Source organism: Panthera onca, chromosome A1 (assembly GCF_046562875.1).
Source record: "Panthera onca isolate mPanOnc1 chromosome A1, mPanOnc1 haplotype 2, whole genome shotgun sequence".
Taxonomy (NCBI): Eukaryota; Metazoa; Chordata; class Mammalia; order Carnivora; family Felidae; genus Panthera; species Panthera onca.
In genome coordinates this window covers 145,380,116-145,395,372 of record NC_138339.1, presented here as the reverse complement: position 1 = coordinate 145,395,372, position 15,257 = coordinate 145,380,116, and the positions used below count along the sequence as shown (strand labels likewise).

At 42.7% G+C, this 15,257-nt stretch overlaps 1 protein-coding gene across 1 annotated transcript in view; it reads right to left on the bottom strand.

The window, feature by feature from the left end:
* Positions 1–10,975, bottom strand: part of CCDC112 (coiled-coil domain containing 112) — a 31,063-nt gene extending 20,088 nt beyond the window's left edge. Inside the window, exon 1 of the mRNA XM_060636344.3 lies at positions 10,652–10,975. Within this exon, the coding sequence (XP_060492327.3) occupies positions 10,652–10,768 (117 nt within the window). The 5' untranslated portion in view covers positions 10,769–10,975. The remainder of the gene's footprint in view (positions 1–10,651) is intronic.
* Between the last annotated feature and the right edge of the window lie 4,282 nt (positions 10,976–15,257).

The window sequence follows — 15,257 nt, the reverse complement described above, 5'->3', positions numbered from 1 at the left end:
ATGCTGAATTACTGAGTAGGAAATGTTAAGTCTCCAGGGATTCCTACAGAAAGATCTAATTCTTCCATTCAGCCATTTAGCAATATATATTGAACACTTAACGATGTGACCTGTGGTGCACGAGACACCAGGGAAACAATGATGACCCACATGAATATGGCCCCAGACTTAAAGTCTAGTGAGGGAAACAAATTTAAAAAGAAAAGAGTAAACAAGCAATAAAAAAAAAAAAAAATCACCAATTGCAATAAGTGCTACTAAGGAAATAAAAAGTACTGAGATAGAGATAATGGGTCAAAAGGTTGTTTTTTCAGTTAGAATTAGAATGGCCACAGAAGTTCTATTTGGGGGGATGACATTGAAGACTGGAACCAGCCAGTAGCGAAAGAGGTCCCAGGGCGAGGCCCAGAATGTGAAAAAGTCCCAGGGCAAGAAAAGACCTCGGCTGGTTTCAGCAGAGAAAGGGCAACCTGATATCAGAAAAGATGGAGAGCTTGGTACAAGATGAAGGTAGACGGGCAGGTATATCACATTGGCATTTTAAGTGACTTGGTGGGGGTGGGGGGTGGATTCTGGAGTTTACTGGAGGGTTTTGAGCAGAATACCATGATACATTTAATTTTTTAAGAAACTCTTTCTGGCCATTTTTGGAGAATAAACTGGTGGGAGGTGGGGGTGGAGGTAAAGCAAGACTGGAAGCAGAAGAATCGAGGTGGTAGCTGGTGCAGCAATACAGATGAGGAACCGCGGTGTCTAGGACCACTGGGGTGGCGGATATAAAAGGAAGAAAACTAAATACATTTTGGGTCTATAAACAAGAGGAATTGCTGACAGATTGATGTAGGAGATGAGAGAGAAAGGAAACAAGCCTTTACATTTCTAGCAGCAGACAAAACAAAAGTAAAGAATTTAGGAAATATTTTTTTCGTGGAGATATAGTTCAAATTACCATACAGTGTACCGATCTAAAGTGTACAATTCAGGGTTTTTAGTATGTTCACAAATGTGTGCAAACATCACTACTATCTAAGTGCAGAAAATTTCCATCATACCAAAAAGAAACCCCATACCCGTTAGGAGTCACTGCCCACCTGTCTTCCACAAGCCCCTGGCCACCATTCAATCTATTTTTGACTCCATGGATTTGTCTGTTCTGGACAATTAATATAAATGGGATCATACAATGTGCAACCTCTTGTGTCTGGCTTCTTTCACAAAGCATCTTTTCAATATTTACCCACACTGTACCATATATCTATACTGTATTCCTTTTTATGGCTGAATAATATTCTATTATATGGATCTACCATATTTTGTTTATCTACTCATCAGTTGATGGGTAACGGGCTACTTCCACTATTTGGCCAACATGAATAATGCTACTATGAACATTTGTATACAAGTTTTAGTATGAATATGTTTTCTACCTCTCCTGGGCATACACCTTGCAAGGGAATTTTTGGATCATATGGTAACTCTACGTTTTACTTTCTCATTTTAAAAATTGGATTGTCTTTTCATTGTTGAGTTGGAAACATTCTTTATATATTCTGGATATATCCTTATCAGACAAAAGACTTGCACATTTTCCCCCCATTTTCTTGATAACATCCTTCAAAGCACAAATGCTGTCAGTTTTGATAATGTATTTGCTTGTGTATTCAATATCATATAGAAGAAACAAAGGTCATGAAGACTCACACCTACACCTTTTTAAAGAGTTGTATAGTTTTATCTCTTAACATTTCAGTTTTCATCTATTTTGAGTTAATTTTTGCATATGGTGTATGTGGATATCCAGTTGTCCCAACACCACTTGCTGAAAAACACCTTCTTTCCTTATTGAATTATCTTGACACCCTTGTTGAAAATAGAGTTTACCTCTTAACTCTTTTTTTGATCTGTATGTCTTCTCTTTAATGCCAGTACCATTACATTCAGTTGATTACTGAAGCTTCATAATAAGTTTTGAAATCAAAAGTAGGGAGTCCTCCAAATTTGTTCTTCAAGACTGTCTTGGCTATTTTGCATCCCTTGCATTTCCCATATGAATTTTAGGATCAGTTTATCAACTTATGCATAAAAAGCAACAGAGATTTTCATAGGAATTGCACTGACTGTGTAAATCAATCTGGGGAGTATTGCCATTTTAACAATATTGAGTCTTCATATTCATGAACCTGAAATGGCCAATGATGTAGGTCTTCCTTACTTTCTTTCAACGATGTTTTTCAGTTTTCAGAGTATAAGTTTTGCACTTCTTTTGTTAAATTCATTCCTATGTATTTTCTTCTTGTGATACTACTGTAAATGGAATTATTTTCTTACTTGCATTTTTGAACTGTCCATTGCTAGCATATAGAATTACAACTGATTTTTGTTGACTGCTTTTTAATCCTTCAATCTTGCTGAATTTGTTTATTTGCTCTAGTAGTCTTTACATGAATTCTTTAAAAATTTTTATATACAAAATCATGTCACCTGCAAATACGAATAGTTTCACATCTTCCTTTCCAGTTTGTTTTTCTTGCCTAATTGCCCTTGCTAGAATCTCCAGTGAATTAGTGGTGAGAATGTACATTCTTGTCTTGTTCCTGATCTTATGGGGGAAGCTTTTAATCCTTTGTCATTAAGTATTATGTGAGCTGTGGGCATTTTATAGATGCCTTACCAGATTGAGGAGTTCCCTTTTATTGCTAGTTTGTTGAATATTTTTTATCATGAAAAAGTGTCAGATCTTGTCAATTGCTCTTTCTAAATCTACTGAAATGATCATGTGGTTTGTTCTTTATTCTATTACTATACTCTATCACACTGATTGATTTTCATATGTTGAACCAACCTTGCATGTCTGGAACAAATCTCATTTGACCATGGTGTATAATCCTTTTCGTATGTTGTTAGATTTAGGTCGATAATATTTTGTTGGGGAATTCACATCTGTATTAAGAAATACTAGTCTGTTATTTTCTTTCTTGTAATGTCTTTGCCTGATTGTGTATCAGGGTAATCATAATGGTCCCACACAATGAGTTGAAAAATGCTCTCTCCTGTATTTTCTGAAAAAAGTTTGTTACAAACAAAAAAATGTTTATATTGACTTCTATATTTACCTCTCCACTTACTTCACCAGTACTCTTTATTCATAATCTTCCTCAAGTAGATTTGAATTTCTATGTAGTCTTTTTATTTCAGTCTGAAAGACTTCCTTTAATATTTCTTGTAAGGCATATATGCTGGAAATGAAGTCTGTTAGTTTGTTTATCTGGGAATGTCTCAATTTCTCCATTTTAGAGAATACTTTTGGTGGACATAGAATTCTTGACTGATAGTCCTTTTCTTTCAGCACTTTGCATCATGCTACTGCCTTCTGGAATCCAAGGTTTCTGATGAGAAGTCAGCTGTTAATCTCATTGAAGATTCCTTGTATGTGTTCAGTTGCTTCTCCTTTGGTGCTTTCAAGATTTTTTTCTTTTTGTGTTTTTCAACAGTTTGATTATGGTGTGTCTAGGTATGATCTCTTTGATTATTTCATTATGTACTCAGAGTTCATCAAGCTCTAAAATACGTAGAATATTTTTCATCAAATTTGGGGAGTTTTCAGCCATTATTTCTTCAAATATTCTGCCCCTCCCCATTTCTCTCTTCTCCTTCTGAGACTCTCAGTCCAACCTTCATAGTGTTTCATGGGGCTCTGAAGCTCTTTCACTTTTCTTCTTTTTTCCTTCTGTTCCTTAGTCTGGATAATCTGAATTGACCTATCTTCACATTTCCTCTTTCTTCTGCCAGTTCAAATCTGATGTTCAGCCCCGTCGGTGTATACTTTTTAACTCCAGAATTTCTATTTAATTTTTTTAAACAATTTAAATCTCTTTATAGGTATTTTTAATTTGGTGAGATATCATCGTCATACTTTCTTTTAGTTCTATAGCCATGGTTTCCTTTAGTTTTTTGAACAATTTAAAACTGCTTATTTAATTAACAGAAAACCATGGGGAAAGGGAAGAGGGAAAAAAGTTACAAACAGAGAGGGAGGGAGGCAAACCATAAGAAACTCTTATGAGAAAAAAACTAAGGGTTGATGGGGGGGTGGGGGAGAGGGGAAAGTGGGTGATGGGCATTGAGGAGGGCACTTGTTGGGATGAGCACTAGGTGCTGTATGGAAGTCAATTTAACAATAAATTATACTTAAAAATAAAAAAGAAATAAATGAAACTGCTTATTTAAAAGTCTTTGTCGGGGCGCCTGGGTGGCTTGGTTGGTTGAGCGTCCAACTTCGGCTCAGGTCATGATCTCACACTCCGTGGGTTCGAGCCCCGCGTCGGGCTCTGTGCTGACAGCTCAGAGCCTGGAGCCTGTTTCAGATTCTGTGTTTCCCTCTCTCTCTGCCCCTCCCCTGTTCATGCTCTGTCTCTCTCTGTCTCAAAGATAAATAAACGTTAAAAAAATTAAAAAAAAAATAAAATAAAAAAAAAATAAAAGTCTTTGTCTATTATTTTATCTAGTTTTCCTTTGCATGTCTCATAATTTTTTTTGTTAAAAACTTCACGTTTAGGGGTACCTGGGTGGCTCAGTCAGCTGAGCATCCCAACTCTTGATATGGGCTCGGGTGGTGATCTCACAGTCAAGAGATCGAGTCCTGCCATGGGCTCCTCACTGAACTGGATCCTGCTTGGGATTCTCTCTCTCCCTCTCTCATTGCCCCTCCCCAACTTGCATACATTCTCTCTCTCTCTCAAAATAAATAAACATTAAAAAAAAAAACCTTGACTTTCCATTTACAACTATGTGGATGGAACCAGAGGGTATCATGCTAGGTGATATTAGTCAGAGAAAGACAAATATCATATGACTTCACTCATATGAGGACTTTATAACACAGAACAGATGAATACAGGGAAAGGGAAGCAAAAAATATATAAAAACAGGGAGAGGGACAAAAACATAAGAGATTCTTAAATATGGAGAACAAACAGAGGGTTAATGGAGGGGTTGTGGGAGAGGGATGGGCTAAATGGGTAAGAGGCATTAAGGAATCTGCTCCTGAAATCAGTGTTGCACCATATGCTAACTAACTTGGATGTAATTTTTTTTAAGAAAGAAAGAAAGAAAGAAAGAGAAAAAAAAGAAAAGAGTAACTTTGGAGAGAATAGGATATAAATATCCTATTAACAGCAAGAAAAAACCATTAGGAATTAACTTAATAAAAATATATAAAATCTATATGAAGAAAACTATAAAAGGATGTTAAAATATACTTAAAATTAAAAGTAGATTTTTTTTTTTAGGAAATGAAAAAAAAGCTACCATATTTATGAATGAGAAGCCTAAATATTTTTAAACGTGTTTTCTTCATGAAATATTTGTCAATTTCTTCTCATTCCAAATATTTGTCAATTTCTTTTCATTCCAAATACTTATCAATTTCTTTTCATTCCACTAGAAATGTCATTTTGGTAAAACAAAACAAAACAAAACACAAAACCCCTTGACTTTTAAAAAATGTATTATTTGGTAGCTCTGAATATGAGATTTTCTTCCATGCCTAACATGTGTTGTTGTTGCCCTTTGTTTAGTCACCTTCCTGAAGTAATCCTGTGAAGTCTGTACTCTGTGAGGCAGTTAGCTCAGCTGTCACCTGACAGTTGACTGGTCAGAATGTTTCCTAGATGCCATGAACCAGTTTGCCTCCCAGCCTTTGCTGAGGCGGTCTGTGTGCGTGGCAGGACATACTGTCACCCCTCAGACGGAGAGTTTACAAGTCAACCTTAGTCTTCACTTGTCACCTGCACGGAGCTTCAAGGTTGGCCAACAATGAAAGCGTAGGGCCTTCTCACGCCCTTCCCTGGTGTATTAGTTTCCTACTGCTACTGTAACAGCTCACCACGAATCACTTTCACACAACCTCCCTGGCTTAACACAAATTTATTCTCTTCCAGTTCTGGAGGCCAAGTGTATAATTAAGGTGTGGACAAGTTTGTGTTCCTCCTGGAAGGCTTCAGAGGAAAGTCTACTTCCATACTTCCTTTAGGTCCTTAAAAGCTACCTTCAGCCTTGGCTCATGCCACTTTCTCACGTCACTTCTTCCTCTTGCTTCCACTGTCACATCTCCTACTGCTGGCTCTGGTCCTTCTACATTCCTGTTATAAGGACCCTGGTGAACACATTAGGCTCAACCATTTAATCCGGGATAATCTCCCCATTTTAAGATCAGTAATTCAATCACATCTGCCAAGTCCCTTTTACCATGTAAGGTCACATAGTCACAAGTACTGGGGATTAGAATGTGAATGTCCTTGGAGAGCCAAGATTCAGCCTACCACACCTGAACATGGACATAACCCTATGCATGTGTGTGATTTTCTCTTCTTTCTTTTTTTTTTTTAAGATTTTTTTTAACGTTTATTTATTTTTGAGAGAAAGAGAAAAAGACAGAGGGCGAGCAAGGGGAGGGGTAAAGAGAGAGGGAGACACAGAATCCTAAGCAGGCTCCAGGCTCTGAGGTGTCAGCACAGAGCCCGATGTGGGGCTCAAACTCATAAACCACAAGATCATGACCTAAGCTGAAGTCAGACGCTTAACCAACTGAGCCACTCAGGTGCTCCTTTTTAAGGTTTTTTTTTTTTAAGTTTATTTATTTAGGGCACCTGGGTGGCTCAGTCGGTTAAGCATCTGACTTCAGCTCAGGTCATGATCTCGTGTTCCGTGAGTTACAGCCCCATGTTGGGCTCTGTGCTGACAGCTCAGAGCCTGGAGCCTGCTTTGGATTCTGTGTCTCCCTCTCTCCCTCCCTGACTCATCTCTGTCTCTGTCTCTGTCTCTCTCAAAAGTAAATAAACATTAAAAAATTTAAAAAAAAAAGTTTATTTATTTATTTTGAGAAACAGAGTGTGCAAATGCGAACAGGGGAAGGGCAGAAACAGAATGAGAATCTCAAGCAGGCTTGGCACTGCCAGCACAGAACCCAATGGAGTTGGGGGGGGGGGGGCGGGCTTCATTCCACAAACAGTGAGATCACGACCTGAGCCGAGATCAAGAGTCAGAAGCTCAACAGACTGAGCTACCCAGGTGCCCAGCATGTGTGTGATTATCTAGAGGAAATCCCTTTTGAGTAATCATTTAAAGTCAGAGAAGGAATGTGCTTCTTACCAAAGGACTACTCCAAGCAGCCAAAGGCCATAATGTTTAGGCCATCAGAGGGAAGGTCACTGAAGAAACAAAACAAAACAGAAGACACAGCCCTTTCCTGGTAAAAGCAGAGACATATGCTAGTGTGATACTGTTACAGATACCTTTAAAAACTCATCATTCGACTATTAAACTGATTAAGAGGGAAACGGCATTTGAGAGGAGGGTAGACAGATGCTGAAAGGCATTGGTGAGGATTATCAAGAAATAATATACAGATATTAGAAAGGATAGACAGGTGACATTATTACTTTTTGTTATGGGTAAGAAATTTATAGGGTTCCACACCCTAAGGAGGTTGTAGAATAAAGTACGATACAAACCGTTTCTAAAACTTCAAAGAGAATTTCTCCAAAATAACGTAAAGGAACCATTATGGACTGACTTATTTCTCTCCTAAATTCATATAGTGGAGCCCTAACCCCCTTTGTGACTGTATTTGGAGATAAGGCCTTTGAGGAGGTAATTAAAGTTAAATGAGATCATAAGGTTGGGGTCCTATTCCAAAAGGACTAGTGTCTTTATAAGAAGAGGAAGAGACCAGGGCGCCTGGGTGTCTTGGTTGAGTGTTTGACTTCAGCTCAGGTCATGATCTCGCGGTTCGTGGGTTCGAGCATCGCATCAGGCTCTGTGCTGACAGTTCAGAGCCTGGAGCCTGCTTCAGATTCCGTGTCTCTCTCACTCTCTCTCTGCTTCTACCCCCGCTCATGCTCTGTGTCTCAAAAATAAACATTTAAAAATACTTAAAAAAAAAAAAAAAAAAAGAAAGAGGAAGAGACATTGGTGATCTCTCTCTGTCACTGCATGTGCACAGAGGAAAGGCCATGTAAGGACACATGAGAAGGCAGCTGTCTACAAGCCAAGAAAAGAGCTCACACCAGAAACCAATACTGGTGGTACCTTGATCTTGGACTTCTGGCCTCCACAATTGTGAGGAAAGTAATTTCTGTTGTTGAAACCACGCAGTCTGTGGTATTTTGCCACGGCAGCCCTAACGGACCCAGAGAGGAATTTTAGATATTTAAGTGAACCTCTCCTACATCATGAGGTTGTTATTGGGAAAATTATGTCTCTTCAAGAAAGCATTAGTTGGTTTTACTATTAGAGTCACTAGAAATATTCATTCACTTAATCATATGACAAATATTCAAGTTCAGTGTTAGGCTGAGAATCTGCGTGCATAGGTACGTGTGTGTTACACTGAGGGAAGTACAAAGATGGATAACACATAATTAAAATCCTCCAAAACCTCACAATTTGGTACGGCAGTGACCGTAATTCCTTTTTAAAAGTCCAAACACCCTTGGTTTCTACTCTATCAGTGCTGTCATCATCAACTGTGAGGCTCTACCCTTCCCCCAAGTGATGAGAGCATATAAAGCAGGGTGTCTCAACTTCAACACTGACATTTTGGACTAGACAATTTTTCGTTTGGGCGTGGGGGTGGGGGCTGTCCTTTGGCCTCTACCCACTAGTAGTACACACAACACCCACCCCGGTGTGACAACCAAAAATGTCTTAAGATGTTGCTAAATGTTGGGAACAAATAAAACACCTGAAACAGCTCCACAGGTGACTCTGATCCAACCCCTGGAAAGGCAAATCTCTGGGGATCATCATGGTAGCGTGATAAAAAGGTTCATCAATTAACAATATTAGGCAACTTGTGAAAAATGCAAATCAGGAGGCAAAACATGGTTATAAGAATTTAGAGAACAAATCACTTTGAACTAGAATGAGCCAGAAAGATTTCATGGAAAAAGCCAGCAAGATGGCTACACTACTAGGATCACACATGAAACAAATTTTTAAAAATTATTCAATAAATATTTTCTGTGTTATGTATTTTTATAAATTTTACATCCTCCCCCCCCCCCCCCCCCCCCCCGCCGAGATCTCTGGGCCAGAGTTAGAATAATAAACAGAATTGCTGTGTGAAAACATTTGCCTGAGGTGGAATTTCCTGAGCTTATACAAGTAAAGACAGATAATCGCTGTATTTCCTTAGAGGAAGAAAATGATGGTACCTGTCTTCAGCTCACAACAGCCTTCCCTCAGTTTTGGATCGATCCTCAAATATTTAGGGAGTGCCTACTATGTTCCAGGACTACACACGATAGTGGACCTGGGAACACAATAGTGAATAAAACTTCCAAAAGTTTCTGCCCTCATACAGCTTACGTTCCCACAGTGGGGGCGGACGTGTGGAGAAAAATGAAAATATGTAAGGTAGCATACGGTAATAAGGGCCATGGAGCAAAATAAAACCAGGAAAGGGAATAGGTCATATGCTAACTAAAGAGATTCGGTTTCGGGAGGTTATGAAAAGAATCACTGAGCTGATGGCATCTGAACAGAGTTACCTGGAAGGAACACAGTTAGCCATAGAACAGACCGGGAACAGCATTCCAAACAGAGGGAATAGCAATTACAAAGGTTATAAAGTAGGAGAGTGCTAGGAATGTCTGAGGGACAACCAGGAGGCCAGGATGGCTGCAGCCAACTCACAGCAGGGGACTGGAGAAGAAGTCCAGAGAAGAAGAAGAGAAGGGAGATGGTGGGGGTAACTCATGGGCCCTGTAGACAATGATAAGGACCTTGGCTTTTACTATGAGGGTTCTGAGCAGAAGAATGTCATTATTGGACTGAATCGCCCTGGCTGTTGAAAATACTTTAGGAAGGCAAGGCTGTTAGAACACAAAACAATTAGGAAAGTATTTCAGCCAGGGAGAAATGATGGTGGGGACAAGGGCAGTGGCACTGGAGGTGTTAAGAGTGGGATTCTGGATTTATTCCGCAGCTAGAATATGGAGGAACTGCCCATGCTTTTGGGTGTGGGCTGTGAGAGAACGAGCGCAGTTAAGGGCTTTGGCTTAAGCAATTGGATCCAATAATTCCCGAGGACCCTCTGGTCCTCACTGCAGAGAAAGGGGTCCTATATGCAGATCTCTGGAAACACATCTGCCTCGGACCACCCCATATTTATTCCTCCTTGTATTCCCGGCGCAGGTACAATAACAAAGCAGCCACCAATTACTTGGCACCGAATCTCTCTCCAACCAAGCACTGTGCGAGGGCCTTCCCACACATAAGGACTACTGCTCGGTAAGATGCAATGACCAGAACGTTTTTCGAGAAGGCACTGAGTCGCGGAGAGAATATGTTTCCCTCACAGGGCTAAGAGAGGCAGAGCCAGGGCTTCCACCCAGATCTTCCCTCGACTCCGAAACCACATGGAGGTAGCTCTGTAAAAGCAGATAAACGCACACGCCAAAAGCGCACAACGCCCGGCGTGGGCCAGACCGCGAGCAAAGGGAGGCTAACACCGCGCCTCCCGCCTCGGGGACCGTGCCGCCTAGGACACCTGTTCGGCGAGGGCCGGGTCCCCGTCCCGCCCCCGGCACCCACATCCCCTCGGGCCCACGCTCGCCGCCAGAGAGGCTTCCGGCCCTCCTCGATTTACCTGTTGCGGCACCGCCGCTGCTCCCATGCCGCTCCCGGTGGCCGCGCCCGCCCCCGCCACAGCCCCGGCTACCGCGGTGGCCGCCGCGGCCACCACGACCGTCGTCAGGGCGGCCATCTTTCCTCGCCAAGCTGTTCGGGCCGCAGCGGCCACCCGGGCCAGAGGGTTCGGGCCACGGGAGCTCCTGGTCCTGCAGACCGTTCCCCGTGCAACGGAGCTCTTCTCCAAGCAGAGCAAGACCTAGCCGGGACGCAGGGAGGGGCCGAGATGTGGGGCGGGGCCGGGGATCAGGGCGGAGCCGGAGCACGGGGTTGGCAGGGGGTGGGTACTGAGGGCAGGGCGGGACCGAGGGCAGGGCGGGGCTGGGGCATGGGGCGGGGCCGAGGTGCGGGCGGTGCCGAGGAGCAGGGTGGGGAAGGGGAGCATGGGGCGGGGCCAAGGGCTGGGCAGGGCCGAGATGTGGGGCAGGGCCTGGACTGGGCTGGGCCGGGATGCAAGGAAGGGCCGAGCTGGGCGGAGCTGGATCACGGGGTGGGGTAGGAGCTCTGGCCTGGCGGGAGCGCAGACGGGGTTGAGAGATGGGGTAGGGCCAGTGCGCAGGGTTGGTCAGGCAGGGGCCGGGTCAAGGTGTGGGGCGGGGCCAGAGCGCGGGACCGAGGCGCCCCAGCAGCCGTGTGGGGCAGGGTGGAGGTGGAGACTGGGTGGGATGCGGGGCGGGGCCGGAATGCGGACTGAGCTGGGCCAGAGTGCAGGCAGGGAGGGACCTGGGTATCTTCAGGGCGCGGCCAGATCACAGGTGTGGGCGGAGCAAGGGGCGGGGTGGAGTAAAGGGGGCGGTGCCTGAGTGCGGGGCGGGGCTACAGGCCAGAGCCTCACTATGCCACTGCGGGTTTGTGTAAACTTTGACCCAGCACTTGTCTACACTCCTTCAGCAAAATCTTGCTAATCCCCTTATTCACCTCCGATTCCGGACCCCCCTTTTAAGCTGTCAAATCTATTCGTGTCATATATAGATACAGCTCCACCTATAGATGTACAGAGATATTTTACATAATAGAACTTCCTTCTAGGTTTCTACAAAGCACTGGTAAAACTGAGTGAAAATGAAAAAGCACTTATTTATGGGCTTGAACAAAAAACTCTATTTCACACTTTAAAAGAAACGAAACAGGGCATTCTGCACACTGTCATATACCAAAGGCAAAAATGCCACACTTGGTCAATAAGAAAAGAGATTCCAAAGATACTGTGTCAGGGAGGTGGAAAAAGGCCACAGATGATGCCTCCAGTCAAAGCATAGTGGAATGCACCGCTGTTTTTTTTTTTTTTTAATTTTTTTTTTCAACGTTTTTTATTTATTTTTGGGACAGAGAGAGACAGAGCATGAACGGGGAAGGGGCAGAGAGAGAGGGAGACACAGAATCGGAAACAGGCTCCAGGCTCCGAGCCATCAGCCCAGAGCCTGACGCGGGGCTCGAACTCACAGACCGCGAGATCGTGACCTGGCTGAAGTCGGACGCTTAACCGACTGCGCCACCCAGGCGCCCCTGCACCGCTGTTTGAAGAAATGGATTCATTCATTCATCCCTTCACTTAATCAACATCCAGCTCCTTTCTAGATGCCAAGGGCTGTTCTAGGCCTTTGGAATTCATCGTAGACTTAGTGTAGACTTAGACACACACACACACACAAGGTTCCTTCTAACTTTTAGTCGGTAATTTAAACAAGTAAACAAATAGGGTATTTTTTGAGTACTTACTTTGTGTCCGCACTGTTCTAAGTAACCCAGTTAAGTATTATCATCTCCATTTCACAGATAAGGATACAAACCTAGGCATCCTGACCAGAGACGATCCTGATAGAGAAATTACACGGGTAGGTGGATAAATGCTTCTGGACCCCAGGAGACAGACTGGAGCTAAAGATGTGACTTTGGCCTTCATCTGCATGTAGAAAATATTTTAAATAACTCTGAATGAGCTCACACAGGGAGTGTATAGATTGAAGTCTGACAACTGAGTCCTAGGGCCCTCCAACATAGGTGACCATGGACAGGAGGAGAAGGGAGACTCAGAAGGAGAGAAGGGAGAAAAACCACAAGTCTTTGGAAGAAAAACATGTTTTGAGAAGGAGAGAATGATCAACTGTGCGGTTTGCTCCCCGGGAGGTGAGTGAGATGAAAACAGGGAATGATGGTTGGATTTGGCAACGGGGAGGCCATGGCCACTGGACAAGAGCACCACCAGCGGGATGGTGAGGACCAAAGCCTCGCTGAGAGGGATGAGGAGATATTGAAGGCGAGGAATAGAATGACAGGTATTTCACAGATTGTGTGATGCAGGTGACCAGATAAATGAGGTGCTAGCTGGAAAACGTGTGACCAGAGAAGATGTGTGATCTTTGCTGTGTTGTGTTCCCAGGGTGAGGACTCGTAGAGGGTGTTTGTACCCTGGAGCCCAGGGCACAAGTGAAAAGGCCGGTGTTTGACCTTTTTTTATTTAAAAACAAAACAAAACATTTTTTTAATGTTTATTTAAAAACAAAACAAAACATTTTTTTAATGTTTATTTATTTTTGAGAGAGAGAGAGACAGAGTGTGAGCAGGGGAGGGGCAGAGAGACAAGGAGACACAGAATCTGAAGCAGGCTCCAGGCCCTCAGCTGTCAGCACAGAGCCCGACCCAGGGCTCAAACCCATGGACCATGAGATCATGACCTAGGCCAAAGTCACACACTTAACCAACTGAGCCACCCAGGTGCCCTGGGGTGTGGACTCTTCCTGACTGGAGTGTTTCAGCACAAGGTGGTTGGTAGATGTGGGGAGACAAGAGGATCTTCTCTCCTTTCCCTGTTAAGTATATAAATTATGTGTCATTTATATACTTACATTTTGTCCCAAATGAGGTCTGTTGCTATAGCACCGCCTGAGCTCTTGTTGCTGTTAGTCTAGAAAAATCTGGCAGCCTCAGGGGAAAAACAGTCAATCAACAATTTCAACTCAGTGGTCTCTGCAAGGGGCAACACAGGAATGGGTGGACACTCTAAGGGAATATACGTGCAACAATTAAGATGCCGGCTATGTTGAAGGCTTTCAGTGGTTTATCAGGACGGAGAATTCCAAGAAATGATTAAGAATCTCATAAACAGAAAACCAGAGCAGGCTTTTGCAGTGAGATTAGGCAGCTGCCTGGGTCCTCACTTCCAGGCCCCTTTCAGTGATCAGAGCTACAAAATATATTGTTATTACACGGTGTCATTATCTTGCATTTTGCACTAATTCTAATTTAACATCAGAGGGTTGTCTTTCCTTAACCTCTTTTGGATTTGCCTTTCTCGCATACTGAAAATCTTGGTTCCTTAGGCCACGAACATATTACTTAATTGCTTTTTCTCGCAAAAATTGCATACTCTCAAATTACAGTTCCACTATCTCCACTAATAGTCAACCCACTGAGTGAATTTTTTGCAGTCCTTTTGTCCTTAGACTATGTCCTGCACTGGCTATCCATCAGAGTATTTTTTTTTTTAATGTTTATTTATTTTTAAGAGACCAGACAGACAGAGCACAAGTGGGGAAGGGGCAGAGAGAGAGAGAGACACAGAATTGGAAGCAGGCTCCAGGCTCTGAGCTGTCCACACAGAGCCCGATGTGGGGCTCAAACCCGCGAACCAGGAGATCATGACCTGAGCGAAGTCCGACACTTAACCGACTGAGCCACTGGGCACCACCACCCCCCACCCGCCATCAGAGTATTTATTGTGTTGAATGGTTTACTGAAATCTGTCTTTTCTCTCTATGGTTATGGCATCAATTTGTTTATAGCTGGGTTCTTTCGATTGTATTTGTGTTCAGTTTCAGTGCTTCCTCTTTTTTATTTTCTTTCTGGTTTACTTTTTTAAAGAGATGTAAAACATATGTGACATATGTAAAGCCAAAATGATCTGACAAGGTCTATTTAAAGAAGTCTTGCTAACACATCCTCTCCGTGCCATTTCAAATGATCCTTGACATGTAAACATTTTTATTAATTTCTGGCTTGCCTTTTACATTTCTTTCTGCAAAAATGAGTGTATATACACACACACACACACACACTTATACCTATGCCTACATATATAACATATATATTATGTGCTATATATCTTTCATGTGTCATATGTGTGTCATATATAACATATATGTGTTACTTATGTAGGCATATGTATAATCTTATATATATATTTATTTCCTTTCTCTTACAAAAACATGTAGCATATTGTATTGTCTTAGAGCTGCCGTGACAAAGTATCGCAAACTCAGTGGTTTATAACAATAGAAACTTATTCTCTCACAGTTCAAGAAGCTAGAAGCCCCTTCTTGGGGCTCAGAGGGGATACCTGTCCAATGGCGCTCTCCAACTTCTGATGGTCACTGGCAAGCCGCGGTGCTCCCTGGCTTGTGGAAGCATTACTCCAGTGTCTGCTCCCATCTTTCCATGGGCTCTCCCAGCATGATGGCTCTCTGTGTCCAAATTTTCCTCTTCTTTTTTTTTTTTTTTTTTAATTTTTTTTTTCAACTTTTTTTATTTATTTTTGGGACAGAGAGAGACAGAGCATGAACGGGGGA